A 17,442-nucleotide genomic window follows, 5' to 3' on the forward strand; every position below is an offset into this window, starting at 1 on the left:
AGAGTTATGTTGTCTATGAATTTAATGGAAATTATTGGGGTAAAATGATTCAAATACAAGCTGACGTAAGATATATATTGATTTAATTTAAAAATTGCAAAGACAAAGAAGTTTGAGATGTAACAAACTGAACAATAATACTGGCAAGCAATCTTCAGATTTCTAGCAATGAATATTTAATACTCTATCTTGAACTTAAGAGCTGCTGAATGCACTGCTCTTAAAGCCACAGAATGCAAAACTCATCCGCGATACTAAACTTGAATGGTATTATGTGGTCGGTCTATAATGGCGTTACAGTGAAGTCAAGTAGGGTCAGAAGGAACCATGTCTGACAGGCTCATCTTTTAGCTGACAGATATTCTCACTAATTTTCACAATGATTTCTAATCTGTGAGAAGCCTTCAAGAGAGCAAAGGAGCATTGACTGTTCCATGTAACATGTGGCTCTATATGAAGATGCCCTTTGTAGCTAATGCTCAGTTTACCAAAAACACCTTAGCGCTTGCATCAGTTTTATTCCAGTATAAGCCACTGGAAAGATTAGAAACTTGATGCTCAGGGGTTAAGTGATTTGCAAGAAGAGTCAGCGCTCAGGTCAAGATTAGCGCTCATACTCTGGAGTCTTTGTAAAGTTGTGCCAAAGAATTGTTGACAGTAGATGTTTGTGTTTTGAAATCTTTGTATATGCGCCTTCTTCAGCTTTGAGCAACTGCCTTGCTTTTTAATGTAGTTTATTTAAAGAGTGTGCACTGTTGGGATTTCTTTGACTGTTTTGGTAATTCTCACAGAAAGAATTTGTCATTTTTTCAAATGTCACTGAAAAATGACCCTAAAATGAAACAACAAATATTTTGAAACTCTGACTTTTCTACACCAAGATGCTCATTTCACCCCAGGAAATGAATGGCTGTTACATGCCTTGTCACACAGCAGATTTTTCCTGTCTTTACCAACTTCCAGTTTCCATTTCCTGAAAATTTTAAAGGACAGCATGTTGCTTTGAAAGCTGTATCCAGCATTAACAAGGTCTTGACCATTTGTGCTTGCAGTGATTTTTGCTTTCTACAAAGCTTTTAGAAGTGTTCCTGAGCTCATACAGTCATACGCACAGAGATTTCTCTGGAGTCTGTAAACCGTTTAGTCATGTAAAGACCTTGGATAAGAAAACCCCAGATTCTTTGCAACTGTCTGTAAAAAGAAAAAAAAATGAATTAAACTCTGTTTTTTCACTGTACCTGCAGTAAACCTTACCGCATGTGTTGACACAGCTAACTCGGTTAAAAGCAGAGTACAATGGTGAAGAGGCCTGATCTATTCTTAGAGTATGATTGTCTGCATTGGCTAGCCCCAGTAAAGGCTTTAGGTTTCTCATAAACAGCATATTTATTACTGAGAGAATCTCTTTAGCTATAATGAATTGATGTAATTGCTTAGGTTATATAGCTACTGGCTTCACCAACATAGAAGAATTGGCAAGCTTTCGAATGTCCTTTTTATGAGAACTTATAATAATGACAATATTTGTTACTAATATATCAGCTTGTGAATTTTTCCAATTATTCCAATTGGGAAAAATGATAACATTTCAAATGCTGATCTCTAGACAATACCATTAAGGCAATGCTACGGATTTATTATTACACTTTCCTTGTGTTGTCAGTGTCAGGGGAGGTGATATTTAGTGCTTGGTCTCTTGCCAGCACATTCTTGGGACCAGACGTTATATCTGCTGTCCACTGGCCATCAACCCCACATAAAAAGCTGCCCATTGTCTTCAGCAGCTGCCGTTTGACTCTCTTCACCTCCACAGACGCTCATTTACAGGTAAAAGAACAGATGCTATATTGTGTGTTTTACCTAGTTAAGGTTTCTCAGAATATTGCCAGAGTGACTAACAAGAAGGTACTAATATAATTTTAATTTTCTTACAAGATTAGAGCAGAAAATATAAAAAGTAAATAGATTTTGTAGACAATAAGACAGTGCTTAGCCAGTGTTGTTTTGGTTAAAGCTGTACAATATAGTAATTTGTACATACTTGTACATAAATGCTGTCAACCTAACAAAGAGCTGATCTTAAAAATCTGTGTGCAGCTGCTGCTGTCTGGCTTTGCTTTTTTTTGTCAGAACAAATGTTGCAGCTGATGTATTCGCTTAACAAATGTGCTGAGCTGTCATTAGTTAAACTGTAAAAAATACAGAATGAAAAAATTAATATTTGGGATGACGATCAACATGATGGAGTAAATACATGGTTAATTTTCAGTGTAGTTTAATGGGATGACATATTACACCAAAACATGACTAATACTAATAATAATAAACTTTCTTTTCTTCCATGTGTTTGTTTCTGCTCAAGAAGTTGAAGTGAGGTAAGAAAATTCCTTTTATGCCTGCTGTATGGTTCATATTTGTGAAAATGTTTTTTAAGGGAAAGTTGTGCTCGCTTCCTAAAAGGATAAGAATAGATAATGCACTCATGTAAACCTGCCGTTGCCTTTAAGATCATCGTCCTCATGTGTTCCTGCTTGCTGTTTCAGGAGCACGACAGATCCAGAACGATGAATCCCAGAGGGGAAAAGGTGAGCCAGCTATATTCCACAGTGTTAATCCTCCATGCATGGACAGGGGACACATTGTCCTTGCACACATGGCAAAGATGTGGCAGTGGTTATCTGTCAGAATTGTTATCTGCATCCCTGAGAGCTTTCCCCTTGACTTCATCCTAATAATAAAGCGTTATCTTTTTATGTGTGACTGCAGTAAGTGGAGTCAAGTTTGACACTCGCAGGTCTTTCCATACAATGTGCAATGTTTAATTTTAGTTGAAAGATACAGTGTACTTTGTTAGCCTTTTATTTACTGTACTCGACACTGTAAATATCACCTTACAGACCTAAATAATCAATATTTGATTTAGAATCACTGAGCTGATTGTGCTTTGGCTTTCTCCACAGCCGAAGTCGAAGATTTCGGCTTCTCGCAAGCTCTCCCTCAAAGTGAGTTGCCTTTACACACCTTTTTTTGTTTGCTATATATCCCCATGAAAACAAAACTTGATATTAATTTAATACTATTTTATATAAGAACAATATGACGAGCCATGCACATGCTGCAAGTTTCATTGACTCTTAGTGCACACTTGACTCACTGCCATATAACATAATACATACTGTTTATGAAAACCAACATAAATTATCATTTTTGTCACGGTCAGACTAAAACTTCCTCGTCCTGTGATTGATACCTATTTGTGTCCAATCAGATGCTGCTCCTCACAAGAGCCTGTGAGGATTTGGAGAAGGAGAGGCAAGAGAGGGAGGAGGAGAAAGTACGCTATTTAGGAGAAAAGTTGCCTCCGTTGCAACTGTCTGGAAGGTCCCTGCAAGAACTACAAGTAAGCTCTCTAAAGCCACAAAAGACCAGCTTTTGTAAAGCAGAAAATATAATAATATTAATGTTATCAATATCTGATCTTTTAGGAACTGTGCAAGCAGCTTCATACAAAAATTGATATTGTGGATGAGGAGAGATATGACTGTGAATCCAAAGTGAGCAAGCATAACAAAGATGTAAGTCTCTTTTATCCTCCAGACCTCTGCATATCCTTTGTATCTGTAAAATGTCTGCATTGAAATCGGGGGATAAATTCTCTATTAACTGTATATTTAGGTCAAACCAGAACAGGCCGGCCAATATAACAGAAAGACATTACTCAAATATTATTGCAGCACTTTTACACTATGTACTCTCCTAAAAAACTAAAGAATAAGGAGACAAAGTGAGCTTTTTCTTCCTGTTTCTGTTTTTTTCATACATTTTGCGTCATAATGCTTTAGATCCATGAGCTGAAGCTGAAGGTACAGGACCTTGGGGGCAAGTTCAAAAAGCCTGCCCTGCGAAAAGTGAGGGTGTCAGCAGACGAGATGATGAGAGCCCTCCTGGGCTCCAAACACAAAGGTTCAATGGACCTCAGAGCCAACCTCAAGTCTGTGAAGAAAGAGGATGTGAAACAGGACAAGGTACCAGAATCACCACTCTCACGTCTTAGCTCCTAATCTCTTGTGTTTCTCAGTATCAAAACATTTTTTTCTGATTTTTATTTCTTTTTTCCCGGTTCTCTTCATTCTCAGGTGCTTACCAGTGAAGTAGGCGACTGGCGTAAGAATGTGGAGGCCATGTCAGGTATGGAGGGCCGTAAGAAGATGTTCGACACAGGCGGCGGAGCACAGTGAGATCACCTCTGAAAGCAGGAAAAGTTAAGCTGTCTAGACAGAAAAAGTGGAATACCTAATGGGAGACAAATTGACCCAAAAGCTGCTGGAGTTTAGTTTGAGGTAAAAGCAAGTATAAATCCCACCTGTGCTGCATTTTACCTGATAGTCACTCAGTTTAACAACTCAATGCACTTAAAGTGTAAAATAAAAGTGTAGAAGCCCATGTTTTGTTTTGTTTTTGTTACCAAAGAATATTTTGTTTTGTTATGTCACCTTAAGACAATTAAAGAGGATTTAAATGAACACATATTGTTTCCATCGGTGATGTTCCATATCTGTACTTGACTTTATCGTGTTTCATTTTATTGGCACCAGAAGGATTATGTGTGGCACGTCAAAGGACGGCAAGCAGCTTGGCTGTTGATGGATTTAAAAAGAAAGATGAAAAGTGAAGGGAGGGGGAACAACAGGTGGCAGTTGCATTCTGTGTATCTGTTTCAGTGTTTTAAATAGACCTTGTGTGAAAGCAAAAGATTGTGTTTAAAGTAAACTCAAAGCAAATGAATAAAAAATTAAAAAAAAAAAGGCTCCTTTTTTAAAATTGTTTTTTCAACTTGGAAATAATTTTGCTTTCGACATACAGTAGCATTTAATAATTGGAAAAAGCAAGTTTAACAGGGATTCATTATGACAAGTAACATTTAAAGCAGTTTAATGGCAGAAGTAAAACAAAGAGGCTTTTCCAGCACATGTTCCACCTTAGACTTTGACAGAATATATTCAGCCATGATGTCATCTTCTATAAATCAAAGCTCCAGAAAGCTTCAGAAGCCCACTAACACTGCCATCCTAGACATTTCATGCATTCATGCACTGCTTCTTTGTTTGACTGGGTTGTCTGGTTGCTGAAAGCCAGACATTGTTATCTGAGGTGTGACAGTAACACCAGTAATAGCTTCATGACTTCTGGAAGTGGTGAGTCTGTTTTTATACTTTTATGGACTAGAAACATCTGTGTGTGTTTTAAATAAAGCTGATAGGGCTGCACGCAGCATATCAGTGTTGCGTGTAAAGGACAGCTGACACTTTATGTTGTTAAAGAGCTGTTTTATAATGGTTTCTACATTTAAACTAATCTTATAAAATCAAAACAAATCAACAAACAAAACAAACAGGCTTAAATTCTCTGTCTATGTAAAGGAACAGACAGTGCCTATTTTCATATACCACAAATGTTGACAGCCGACTTGTCAGCACCACATATTGATGACTGTTAAGTGCAAAGGTCAGAAAGCTTTTTGAGCACTTTTGAAATCATCCAAGCATTAGTCATGGCTCATGTTAGCACGTTTGTGCCGCTTGCACTTCATTATCAGCGCCACTTGGTGGCAGCTCACAACAGCATTAATAAATCCGCTGCTGGGAAAAGTAATTACTGCTTTGAAAATTTACTTGAAACTAAATTGACATATTCTCATTCAAAAATCTATTATTGTTAATAAGGTTTCTAAACAACTGGTGAATATTATGTACATTAAAGGCTTAATACAGTTAATAAATACAATGCAGAAAGCTTAAAAAATACTATTAGCACTAATATATAATTAATTTGTAATATAATTGATGTCACCTATACATGACATTAATTTTATTCTAAAGTAGCAGCCCCCAACCTTTTTTGCGCCACGGACCGGTTTGTGTCTGACAATATTTTCACAGACTGGCTTTTAAGGTGTCACGGATAAATACAACAAAATAAAACTAGTACCGGTACCAAAAAAGAAGATTTATTCATAACAGATGATAAAAACGATTGAAAAAAATAACGATAAAAAGCGACAAAAACCCATAAAAAACATAAATTTCCCGCCCGAGCGTCAGCTCTCGCGGCCCGGTACCAAACAACTCACAGACTGGTACCGTGGCCCGGGGGTTGGAGACCGGTTTTCTAAAGTGTGGTGGTGGTGCCAGGAATAAGCTTAGACTAATCATGACTAGTCTATCCTCATTCCATGTCTTTGGGGAATGCGGCTCAGGTCCTGCCCATGGCTCACATCTCTGTGATTCTGGATTACGTCAATGAAACTAGCCTAACTTAAAGAAACTTCCCACTATTTCACATGTTCTTCTACAGAGTAAAATACAGTTCGTAAGTTCTAAGATGGAAGTAGCAGAGCCTGACAATAAATAATTACTCTTGTGGCTCTAAGCAGTGCCAGTTCATTTCACTCACAGAATAACCCAAAGGAAAAGAAAAAATGAGCGTTAATCTGCAAAAAAAATAAAATGCCAGTGCTGATTACAGTGTCTGCAATGTGTATGTGCGTGTGGCCTGATGAGGAGGTATGATTGATGCCATTAATCTTCAACATAAAGCACAAGCGTTGCATTTATTGCTGCAGGGACCAGGGGTGGGTTGATGGTAACAGAGGGTGGTCTGATGATTAGACACACTGCCCTATGACAGAGACTCTCAGGCTCAGTTCTTTGTATGAAGTCTTGTCTAAGTTTCTTTCAGCGGTATGGCACATTCAGCCCACAGGCCACGGAAAAGCACTTTGTACTAAAGATAAAACATCATGAAATTTTATTATCAGCCAGTACCTTGTTGCAACTACTCAATAACTGGAAAGAAAAACAAAATGCAAAAAGTCAGTGAGAGTAGGCTGAATTGAAGGCAGTGTGATCAATAAGCAAGGCGACAGTCTGGAACTCTGGGACAGAAAGAATCAGACAAACAATCCAGACAACTGGGAGGACGGTAACAGACAAGCAGGTTTTAATAAAACAGCGGTAGCTTATACTGAACTGCGGTAGCTTATACTGAACTGAAAGACTGTAAGAATGTGCAGATGCTTTGGAAATAGGAAGCATGGAGGTGAGCTATAAAGTTGCACTTAATAACCTAATAAAGTGTACTATCCACCTGGTGTGAAGCTGGTTAGCTGGGTAACAGTTAAACTAATGAGGAAAGACAATGATCTGGAAAGTTTTATGAGGAACACAAAACCTTTGGAGAAGTAGAAATGCCTACAGGCTCTGAAATTTCACTTATTCCAAATCAAACTGTGCAACTTGGATTTAATAAACTTGGGCACAGCATCAAGCTTTACGTAAGTAGACTGCACAATGATAGCAAATCATAGGCTGCACTGCATATATAAATTTTAAATACCACAGGAATCACAAATAAACCATCAGCCTGAGAGAGAAGCGGGCTGTTATAATACTATAAGGTCTTTAAGACAGGATAGGGATTGGTGGATTGATAGATGTAGGTCAACTCTGTCCTTTTCTTTTGTTCCAGGCCAATTTTGTTAGTGAAACTTTTAAAAGGCAGGCCTTAAAGCCTCTCTCACAATGCGACATAATGCCAGATATTTGTCTGTCTAATACAGCCTTAAATCAGGGAACACCTGCCTTTTTGGTTTTATTTGTTTTTACTGTATTTATCTCAAGGTTATCATTTTGCCTTTCTCATAAGGTTGTCTTGTGCTTTGTGCCTTAAGTGGCCCCAAAGTGTAAACATTTTACATACAAAGTTATCAGTCAGTCACTGAATTTAGGGTTGCAACATTTACTCATAGCAAAGCAAAAAAGTGTTTTAAATATTTTTTTATTCATTTAAATCACCATTTCAACTTTCTCCCATTCCTTTGAGGGTGCAAACTAGCAACCTTCCTTTATGTAAAGCTTCTTTAGCTTCTGGTCTTCTGCTGCACTAACTAGAAGCTGTATATATTCATAGCTTCCTGGGGTGATGTGTCAAATAAGCAGCTTGAGGCAAATCCTGTTTCTTTTCTAAACGATAGTCTATATTTGGAGGTAATGACACAGAAAAGCAGCTTTAATGTAGAATTAAACTTGTGGATTCAAGGGTTTAAATGGACATAAAAATACACGCACATACTTGGGCAAACTGCACCGTGTGCCCCTCAGTCAAAAAAAGTATTAAGGATATAGGACCTGGCCATGTTGTCGTCACTGAGTCAAAGTCTTCATATGCTAAAGTATTCTGGCGTTAAATAAAAAAAACAAACATTTATGGGTACTTAACTGTGAAAAAACAAAAGAGGTTAAAGCACTGCATTGATGAGAACAACTTGCAGACTGTGTATAAAAGATAGATATAGCTTTTTGTCTATTAGTTTATGGATTTCCAGGCCTCAGTTTGAGCTTTATGGCCATTTCCATTGTTTTTTGACTCGGAAGTGACCATATTTAGTTTGGTTTTTAGAAATAACCATATGAAAAACCATATTATATGTCAGCCAGTTGGATTAAAAAGCTACCAAAGGCACTAAGAGCACTGTTAGCCGAGGTAATGCCTATCATTCAGCTATGCATCGGAAGGCAACTGTCAGTAAATTCAAAGCTTAGTAAAGTTCACAGGTGTGTTTCATAAATTCGCCCTTCACAAATAAGTATATTGTCTGTAGACAAAAAAATAGTTATGAATCAGGCTGTAAACATGTTTACTGTATGTCTGCTGTAAAGTTGGGCAGTTTAACATGCTTTCCTTTTAATATATAGAAGAAAAGTTAAAGTTAGTCCACATTGATTTTCTTTAAATCTTTTTATGAATGCTTAGATATTTCATGAGGTTTCAGATGGGAGACATTAGAGAGACAAGAGTGAGAAGCCTTTTGTCACATCTGAGTATGTTATGTATTTATTTCATCTTCTATAAAGCTGTTTCAGGGCTGTTTCATCACCTTCAGCTGTTGTTCACAGCAGGCCATGCCTCGACCACCACACCCTTGGCGTGCTTTGGTCTGTCTTCGTTCCTGTTATATATTCACCGCACAACGAGGAAAAAAAATCACAGAGGAAAGTGAGTCAATATCTGAAGCAGCTGCACACTTTTTCTCGTCTGCGACATGCAGAATTAACACACCTTTTAATGGACTCTTGGAATTTGTTTCTTTATATATTTTTAAAGAAAGAAAAAAAATCTTTATCTGTTCCCAGCAAAGATTTACAGTGCCACACAATGCCATATGTTTTCAGGGACTTATTAAGAAAGACCTTCAGAACATATTATCTCCACTAAATATAAGCAGCCATTGTACATCCAGCACATCCTCACTTTTCCTCCTGTCACTTGTAATGGTTTAGGTTCATCTACAATCCGTGCCTGCGGCCTTGCCGCCTTCTCACTATCGATCTCCTGTGAGCCAATAGGGAGGGAGAAGAAGCTGACGGGTATTGGTTTTGGACACCAAAGCTGGCCAGGAGTCAACAACATCCAGCCAATATAGATTCCTCTTCTTTTAATCAGGTGGAAGCTTTTGAAAGGCCTACAACTAAAATTGGAGTATCTACTATTTAACTTAAGGAGACAGTTCTGATAACATATATTGGTTTAATTGAGTTTTATTTAATTTTATGCAATAAAGTGTCAGCTTTATTTGAGACATTTTAAAATGAATGGAAATCTCTGGGAAACCTGACATTTGCTGCTGGATTCAAATCCCTGTGACACACAGGGAGAAACTTCACAGGCTGACTCTGCATTGCCTCAGGTCTCCTTGGAGCAACCGTGTGAACAGCCTGTCTCACATTATTAATAGATATTTTTGGATGAAAAATGCTGGAAAAGGGCAGCTCAAATTTTCTCTTTTTTCTTGCAACAGTACCAAACATTGTGTAAGCTATTGTTTTCCAAAACCTCAAGAGGTCTCTGTGGGTATTAAAATAAGTTTCTCCATATTTTAGAAACCTCTGACAGCTCTGGGACAAAATAAAACTGCTGACTAAACTGAATCTACAAAATATTAAGAACATTAAACCCCAGCCTCCCCCCCCCCCCCTTTTTTTTATAACCCACATCTCACTTGTAACAAAGCTTAAAACTCCCTCTGTTACTCATCTGCTCCTCTTTTATCTCCATCTCCTCCTCCGTGTAGAGATACTTGGAGAATCAATAAAGAATAATGGATTTTACCTAGACTCACCTCAGCAGTGCACTTTATAGAAAGAGTCTGCAGTATTTCTGCCCTCACTCTGCTCCCCAGCATGGCTGCTCTTCGGGTGGCGGTGTTGCTTTATCAGCCTGCTTCATCTGGAATAAAATATCGAACTACTCCAGAAACTGCCATAAATTTCTATAAGTAGTCATTGTTCCTATGATCATTCCTAATGTTTCTGGCTGAGTCGCTGCATTCTTTAAAGGGAAACTGTAAAAGATAAAGAGTGATATCCATAGAAATACCAAAAACAGCAGACAATAAAAAGACGCATATGTGGCTCAATCAAGGCAATATTAATATAAAAACATAAATATAAGCATTGACATTATTTTATCAAGGTCATTTTTTTATTGTATTTCGTGCCAGAAAAATATAATACCGACCTTCATAAACCAGTTTGAACCCATTTATCAAACGTCTCCCACTCTACCCCTAGAATTGCAGTTCAAGGACACGAACATAGTCAGACATCATTGACATATTTACTCAATAATGTATAAAAATAAATGGTCATTTATGCATTCAGTACTCTAATAACATTACAGTTATGTGCTAATAACAACAGCTGCCACACACAAAGGATGTGAATGGCTGCCAGATAACATACAATTTCCCAAAAGATCCTCTAATGATATATATTTTTTTCTAGATGAAAATGAGGCATTACCTTTCTTCCAGTGGCAAAACATGGTGGGCAGAGAATCCTTCTATTTAGAAAGTATTAGTCTTCTGGGCAATAGAGAAACGAAGACAAGGAAATCACAAGCATCATGCTCACTAAGAGAAATATGTAAAAAAAACAATACAAAAAAAAAACAAGTGAAATCAGCAGAGATGAATGTACCATTTGGCCATATATTTTAGAGAAAGTCTAAAAAATACATTGGCATATGATATATAGCTTTGGACATAATCAAAACGTATGTAAAACTATAGCTGGAGCCCTCTGCATTGGTCACATGGAGGATCAAGGTGTGTCTGGATTTTTGATTTGTCCTTAGACCAATAAAGATGATGTACAACTACAAACTGCACCACAAAATGTCTAACACACTCTGAAGAGGTGGAAATCTTTCTTCAAATATTTGGCTAATTTGGGTCTGGAATTGGTTTTCCTCAAATCAGTTTCCCATTAATTTTTAAAAATAATCTTAAATAGAGATTTAAAATAGAAATTTTTGTTTGCTACTCTTGTAGCAGCAGTAGAGCTATACAGAAAGATCCACACACCAACTGCCATATGTATCTGTCATAATCCTGGGTCCTAGCCCCAGAATCTTTGTGGACTTTTATTTAAAATGCTATTTGGTTCATGGTTTGTATGTCAATTATATTTGATTGTCATATTCCTTTCTGTCCCTTTAGTTCTTTGTTTCAGTTGCTATCTAGTTGTAATATTTAGGGGCGATCGTGGCTCAAGAGTTGGGCGTTCGTCTTGTAATCGGAAGGTTGCCGATTCGAGCCCCGGATCCGACAGTCTCGGTCGTTGTGTCCTTGGGCAAGACACTTCACCCGTTGCCTACTGGTGGTGGTCAGAGGGCCCGGTGGCGCCAGTGTCCGGCAGCCTCGCCTCTGTCAGTGCGCCCCAGGGTGGCTGTGGCTACACTGTAGCTTGCCATCACCAGTGTGTGAATGGGTGGATGATTGTGCATAGTGTAAAGCGCTTTGGGGTCCTTAGGACCAAGTAAACCGCTATACAAATACAGACCATTTTTATTTATTAGTATTGTGGTTTGGATCATTTTGTGTAGTTGTTTCTCATTTTTCTAGCCTTTCCTCTTGTATCTTTCTGTGTCAAAATTATGTGTATTCAGTTCTTGTCTCTTTCCATAATGATTGTTTTTTTTTTTTAGGCTTGACTTTGCGGCCTTATTTCTAGTTTTATTTCTTGTCTTGCTGAATGTTGACTATTTTTTACATGTTTCTTGTTTCCCTGCTGTTTCCACTCCCCTTGCATACTGTATATACACCCCAGACTTTCAGTTAAACCTTGTTGTGTTGTGCCTCCCTGCTTCCTGTGTGTGTTTTCTCTGAGTACTTTGTTTCTTGGACTTTGGTTTCCTTCTGTCTTGGATTTTAGCGTAGACCTTTATCAGCCATAAATGGCTCATGTTTTATTTTTGATCTCAGCCTTTAATATATCCTATAACCCTAAAAAATTGTGAAATGTGAAAAAAGTAAACTAACTCTGGAAACAGAGTGAAACTAGACTGAAGTGAAAATAACAATTAAAAGCAGAATAAAAATGAGTAAAAAAAAATCTAAAATTGTAATCTCTCTGCTCCAGGGGCGATTCTAGGATCAGAGCTTTGGGGGTGCTGAGCACCCAGAGCTGCTCAGCCAGGCAAGACAAACTTTACTTGTCACGATGACACTTCTTCCCTGTCTCTGTTAGTCCCTGCATCCTTAAATGTCTCCAGTTGTCCTGAGTTCCCTCTGGATGTCTCCTTGGTGCATTTAAACCCCTGTTCCTCCCTGGCCTCATCATCTGTTGTCTCCATCTCCGTTATCAGTCATCATAATTTTACCATCTCTATGCAAGTCAGCAAATTTCTTTATTAAATCATAAGATTCTTAAATTCATCAAGTCTCTCTGTGCCTGGGTCCTCGTCTCAAAATATGACATCATTGTTTTGTACATTTTAACACAATTTAATCCCACATTTGTGAAAGAAAAGCAAAACACTTTTTTTTAAAAAGTCTGTAACAAAACCATCAAATCTGATCAAGGTTATTTAAATGCTGCAAAAGAAGAATGCATTGGAATAAAAAAAAAAAAAAAAAAACACACATACACACATCCTAACCTTAATTACTTTACTGGGGGAAAATGATGAATGGTGATAATAGTGAGTAAAAAGTAAACTGAGTGCATTTTTTGGACAGAGATTCACTTTTAATGTGTATGTATAATACAATACAGATATATGAAAATAGACTCCAAAAATAGGGTCCTTGAAATGTACAAATTATTGATAAAAAAAAAAAAAAAATTATAAAAATGGAGGCAACTTTGCCTATGGTACAATGTATGAAAATATCTTTACTGCAGATACTACTATGGCTCTGCAGATTTATTCCTTTCATTTTAACCTGTGTCGCCTCACCTTGAAGTTGGCAAATACTTTTGGTGGTCAACTCTCTCAAGCAGTTTAACAGTTTCTGTTTTGCCTGTCACTGTTCCTTGTCTGTTTTCTTACTTGGTTCTTCCTGACCTTGCACTTTCTCCTCATGTTCCCCTCTTTCCTCTCTCCCTCTTTGGACTGATAATCATACAAAAATATATTGTATTCAATTAGATGAAAAAAAAAATTATTAAGATCACTAATAAAAAAAAAGGCCTCTCTCAGTGTACTTTGAACCAAAAGGCAAATAACCAAACCACATGAACATCTAATGAAATATAGAAATATTGAAACACTGATCCAACATTATCCTTTATTGACGGATCATTTGTTCTTACACTTTTACCTGAATGTTGCTCCTGGGTTTCATATCGGCACATGCACACATGACAAAATAACCAGCTTCTCTCATTCCATTTCAAACAGGACAGTGGTAACACCAGCAGGCTACGGACAATTTTTAAGTTTTAGATTTTAAATAGGCTGTATAAATGTCAATGGGAGCAACAGGACAGTCAAATGTCGCTGATTTTACTACACAGTAGGACGGATTGTAGGGTAGCAAACATTGTCGCAAAACACGTTTTCAACACTGCAGGTTACCTGGGTGTAATGTTTTTCAGCTAAAAAGAAACATGGTCTGACTCCTACCTAACTTTATAAAGAGTAACTGAAGGTTAAATGCAGTTAACATGTCCTGTTTTAAGCCAGGCACTTACACCTCCGCTCCGCTGCGTCTCAGCCACCATCGCTCTGGCAGCAACGGCACTAGAGCCAGAGTAGGGGAGAGGCGAGCTGGAACAAACCATTTTGGGAAGGGGGTATCTATACTTTTGTTGTTAAAATGTTACGTCTCAACCAAGTACTGTATGTTTTTTATATTTTTAGTAGTGTGTCACACAAACAGCAAAGTAAGAAATCTTTGGGGGTGCTTTGATTCATTTGATTCATTCCAAAAATGGGCTAAAATTGCCCCTGCTCTGCTCACTGCTGAACCTGGCAAACAAAAATAAATGCAAAAAAACAAGTGGCAACAAAATTAAAACAATGCACCAAACCCAAACGTAACAAACTTTTCTGAGTGACGCATTCTGACAATTATGCCAGTAAATGTGCTGTAAACATTATTTTGTTCTTCACGATGAATTGTAATAACTTTAACAACTCCCTGGCTTTTACCCAGCATTGTCAGTCTTCAATTATCCACTGAAATACCTCTGTACCTGAAATTTTTAATACAGATGACTGATGATCCAAACTGTTCATCTAACATTATCAGCACGGTCTCATTAACTCTCTCGACTGCCATTCTATGGAAAAGTTGTAGGGTCTGTTTTTCAAGTTGAGGCCTTTATTTCTCACTTTAACTCTTCATTTCCTACCATCCTATCGTGCCTACCATCCTTTCATTTGAGCCTTAAATAAATAACTGCATAATTTACTTACACAAATTACTGGTTGTTGTTAAAAATCACAGATCTTTAATCAAATTTTCCATATTGACAAAAGTGTTGTTTCTTCTGCCTTCATATGTAGTACACTATATGAGTGGGATGTCAGGGCACATGTTGCAACTATCCTATCTTCAACATTTCTCTGGTAAGGCTTTCCCACAAGGTTTAGGAGTGTGCTTACTGGAATTTTTGACCCTTCTTCCAGACTTACATTTCTGAGGTCAGACTCTGATCTTGGGCGATAAGGCCTGTCTCACTGTCTCCACTCACTTCAAAATGTGCTCTATCGGGTTGAGGTCAGGACTCTGTGCAGGCCAGTCAGGTTTTTCCACATCAAACTCACTCATCCATGTCTTTATGGGCCTTGCTTTGTGCACTTTTGGAGAGTCATGTAGGAACAGGAAAGGATCATTAAAAAAAATTGTTCCCATGATTCTGACAGCAAGAAATTATCCAAAATGACTTGGTATGGAAGCATTGTGAATTCCTTTTACTGGAACTAAGGGGCTGCGCCAACTCCTAAAAACAACCCCACACCATACACCAAACTACTTGGAACAGTGCAATCAGACAAGTACTGTTCTCATGGCAACCATCAAACCCAGACTAATTCTTTGGATTGTGAAATGGAGAAACATGGTTCGTCACTCCGGAGAATACATCTCCACTGCTCTAGAGTCCAGTAGCAGTTTGCTTTACACCACTGCATCCAAGGCTTGGCATTGCGCTTGGTGATGTAAGGCTTGGCTGCACCCATTCCATAAAGCTTACTACGCACTGTTCTTGAGCTGATCTGAAGGCCACATTAAGTTTAGAGGTCTGTCACGACTGACGCTGCAGAAAGTTGGTGACCTGTGTGCACTACGTGTCTAAGCACACGCCCACCTGTGATTTTATTTGGCCTACCACTTTGTAGCTGAATTGCAGTCGTTCCCAATAGCTTCCACTTTATTATAATACCACCAACAGTTGACTGTGGAAATATTTAGTAGAATATTTGGTAATATTGTATATTATGTGACTTTGTGACCTTATTCTAGTTTACTTTTGTAAAAATCTTATAAATGATAAAATCCTATGTTTTGCACATGTATGGATTGAGAGTGATAACTGCAATTTCTGTTTTGACTGTTATATTGTATTATTTTTCTCTAAGAACCATGCGCCTCTGCTTATCTAATAGGTTTGTTAGTTTCAGTTTTGTGAGGATGGATAACATTAACAATACTAACCATTTACACACACGTTGTGCTATATGTTACATATTTGTTTATACAGCTGTTTCTTTAGACACTTCTCCTGAAGTTAAATTACTTAAATTAATTAACTCGATGTTTAAATTCTTCACATTCCCATCAGGCTGAACTGAAATGCCTTATGGTGATCTCTACAATTTTATACCATTGCATGCAATTATTACATTTTATATACTAGAAAAATGTTGTCATAGTGCAATCCAATTTTTCCCGTTCATTCAAATGATACAATGCTTTTAAGAGGTGCATAAATTTAAAAAAAGGTAATTATAGATCATCACTACATGGTTCCTAGGGCATATGATGACAGTATAACACATCATGCACAAATTGAATTGCAGAAAGTTTGAATCCTGCATTAAATGTCAGTAAAAACAGAAATCTCATGAACCTACATTTGATTAAAATAGAAAACATATCAAATTATTAAACAAAAAAAATGCACCAATTCATGAAAATCACGAAATAAAAATCAGTTATTTTGAGTTTTATGGCAGCTACAAATTTCAAAAAAGTTGCCACAGGGCCTTTTTAGATTGTGCTAAAGTATGGGTTCTTTTTTTTTTTCCATGATAGGGCTTTAACATGCATTTATGCATGGCTCAGTGAACTGTGTTTCTGATCCCATGCAGTGATTTTCATGTAGGAATCGTGCCTGTTGACAGTCACTCAATATTGATTTTTCCAGATTCTCTGAATATTTTGATGCCTGACATGTAATAAAAAGTGTTTTACTTTGAGGAATGTTTTTCAGAAATTTTTTCACAATTTGTAGATGCTGAGTTTTGCAGATTCTCCCTTCCTGAGATGCTCTTTTTTGCCAATTAACCTAATTAATTGCAAAATGTGCCAGCTGTTTATTTTTAGTACCACTTGTTTTTCCAGCTTTTTTTTGCCCTTTCTTATTTATTTTTTTTCAGATGTTATTACAAATTCAAAATGACCCAACATTAAAATATGTCAGTTTAAACATTTGATGTTTTCTATTTTCTACACTGAACACAGAAGAGCCCCAAAACTTATGAGAAATGCAAACTGTTCCTTTCTGTTTATTTGCATTTTACACAGCCTGAGATTTTGTGAATAAATAATTAAAATGATACGATCCTACTGCTGTAGTTGCACAAAGTCAAAAAACAGGCAATTTCAACCCATTGCAAGGTGGTTGCAAGGCAACCTCATAATACAGAACGATGCATAACTGAAGTTTTGTGGATTAAATGGGATGGTTTTGTAATGAAAAAAAACATGATGTTGCAATGACACAATTCTTTAACAAGGTTTTATAGATATAGTGTAAATACTAGAAAACATGTAATTGTAGCAGAGGGTTGCTAAGAAACATGATGATACAATCTGATTTGGATAAGAACCTTTAGGGACCTATGATGTACCTGTGTGCTCAACTCTTGATC

General features: G+C 37.3%; 1 protein-coding gene across 1 annotated transcript; it reads left to right on the top strand.

Annotated features, from left to right (window-relative positions):
• Positions 1-1,707: 1,707 nt before the first annotated feature.
• tnni1d (troponin I, skeletal, slow d) lies at positions 1,708-4,776 on the top strand. Its single transcript, XM_080887891.1, has 8 exons — positions 1,708-1,827; positions 2,363-2,375; positions 2,544-2,585; positions 2,961-3,002; positions 3,269-3,400; positions 3,486-3,575; positions 3,843-4,025; positions 4,137-4,776. The coding sequence occupies exons 3-8, from the start codon at positions 2,565-2,567 to the stop codon at positions 4,236-4,238; spliced, it is 570 nt and encodes a 189-aa protein (XP_080744017.1). The 5' UTR covers positions 1,708-1,827; positions 2,363-2,375; positions 2,544-2,564; the 3' UTR covers positions 4,239-4,776.
• The last annotated feature ends 12,666 nt before the right edge of the window (positions 4,777-17,442 follow it).

This window comes from Rhamphochromis sp. 'chilingali', assembly GCF_963969265.1.
Source record: "Rhamphochromis sp. 'chilingali' genome assembly, chromosome: 7".
In the NCBI taxonomy this organism is placed as follows: Eukaryota; Metazoa; Chordata; class Actinopteri; order Cichliformes; family Cichlidae; genus Rhamphochromis; species Rhamphochromis sp. 'chilingali'.

Coding starts and splice junctions, on each gene's coding strand:
- tnni1d (XM_080887891.1), top strand. CDS start 2,565: ATGAATCCCAGAGGGGAAAAG. Junction 3,576..3,842: donor TGAGCAAGCATAACAAAGAT/GTAAGTCTCTTT, acceptor ATAATGCTTTAG/ATCCATGAGCTGAAGCTGAA. Junction 4,026..4,136: donor AGGATGTGAAACAGGACAAG/GTACCAGAATCA, acceptor CTTCATTCTCAG/GTGCTTACCAGTGAAGTAGG.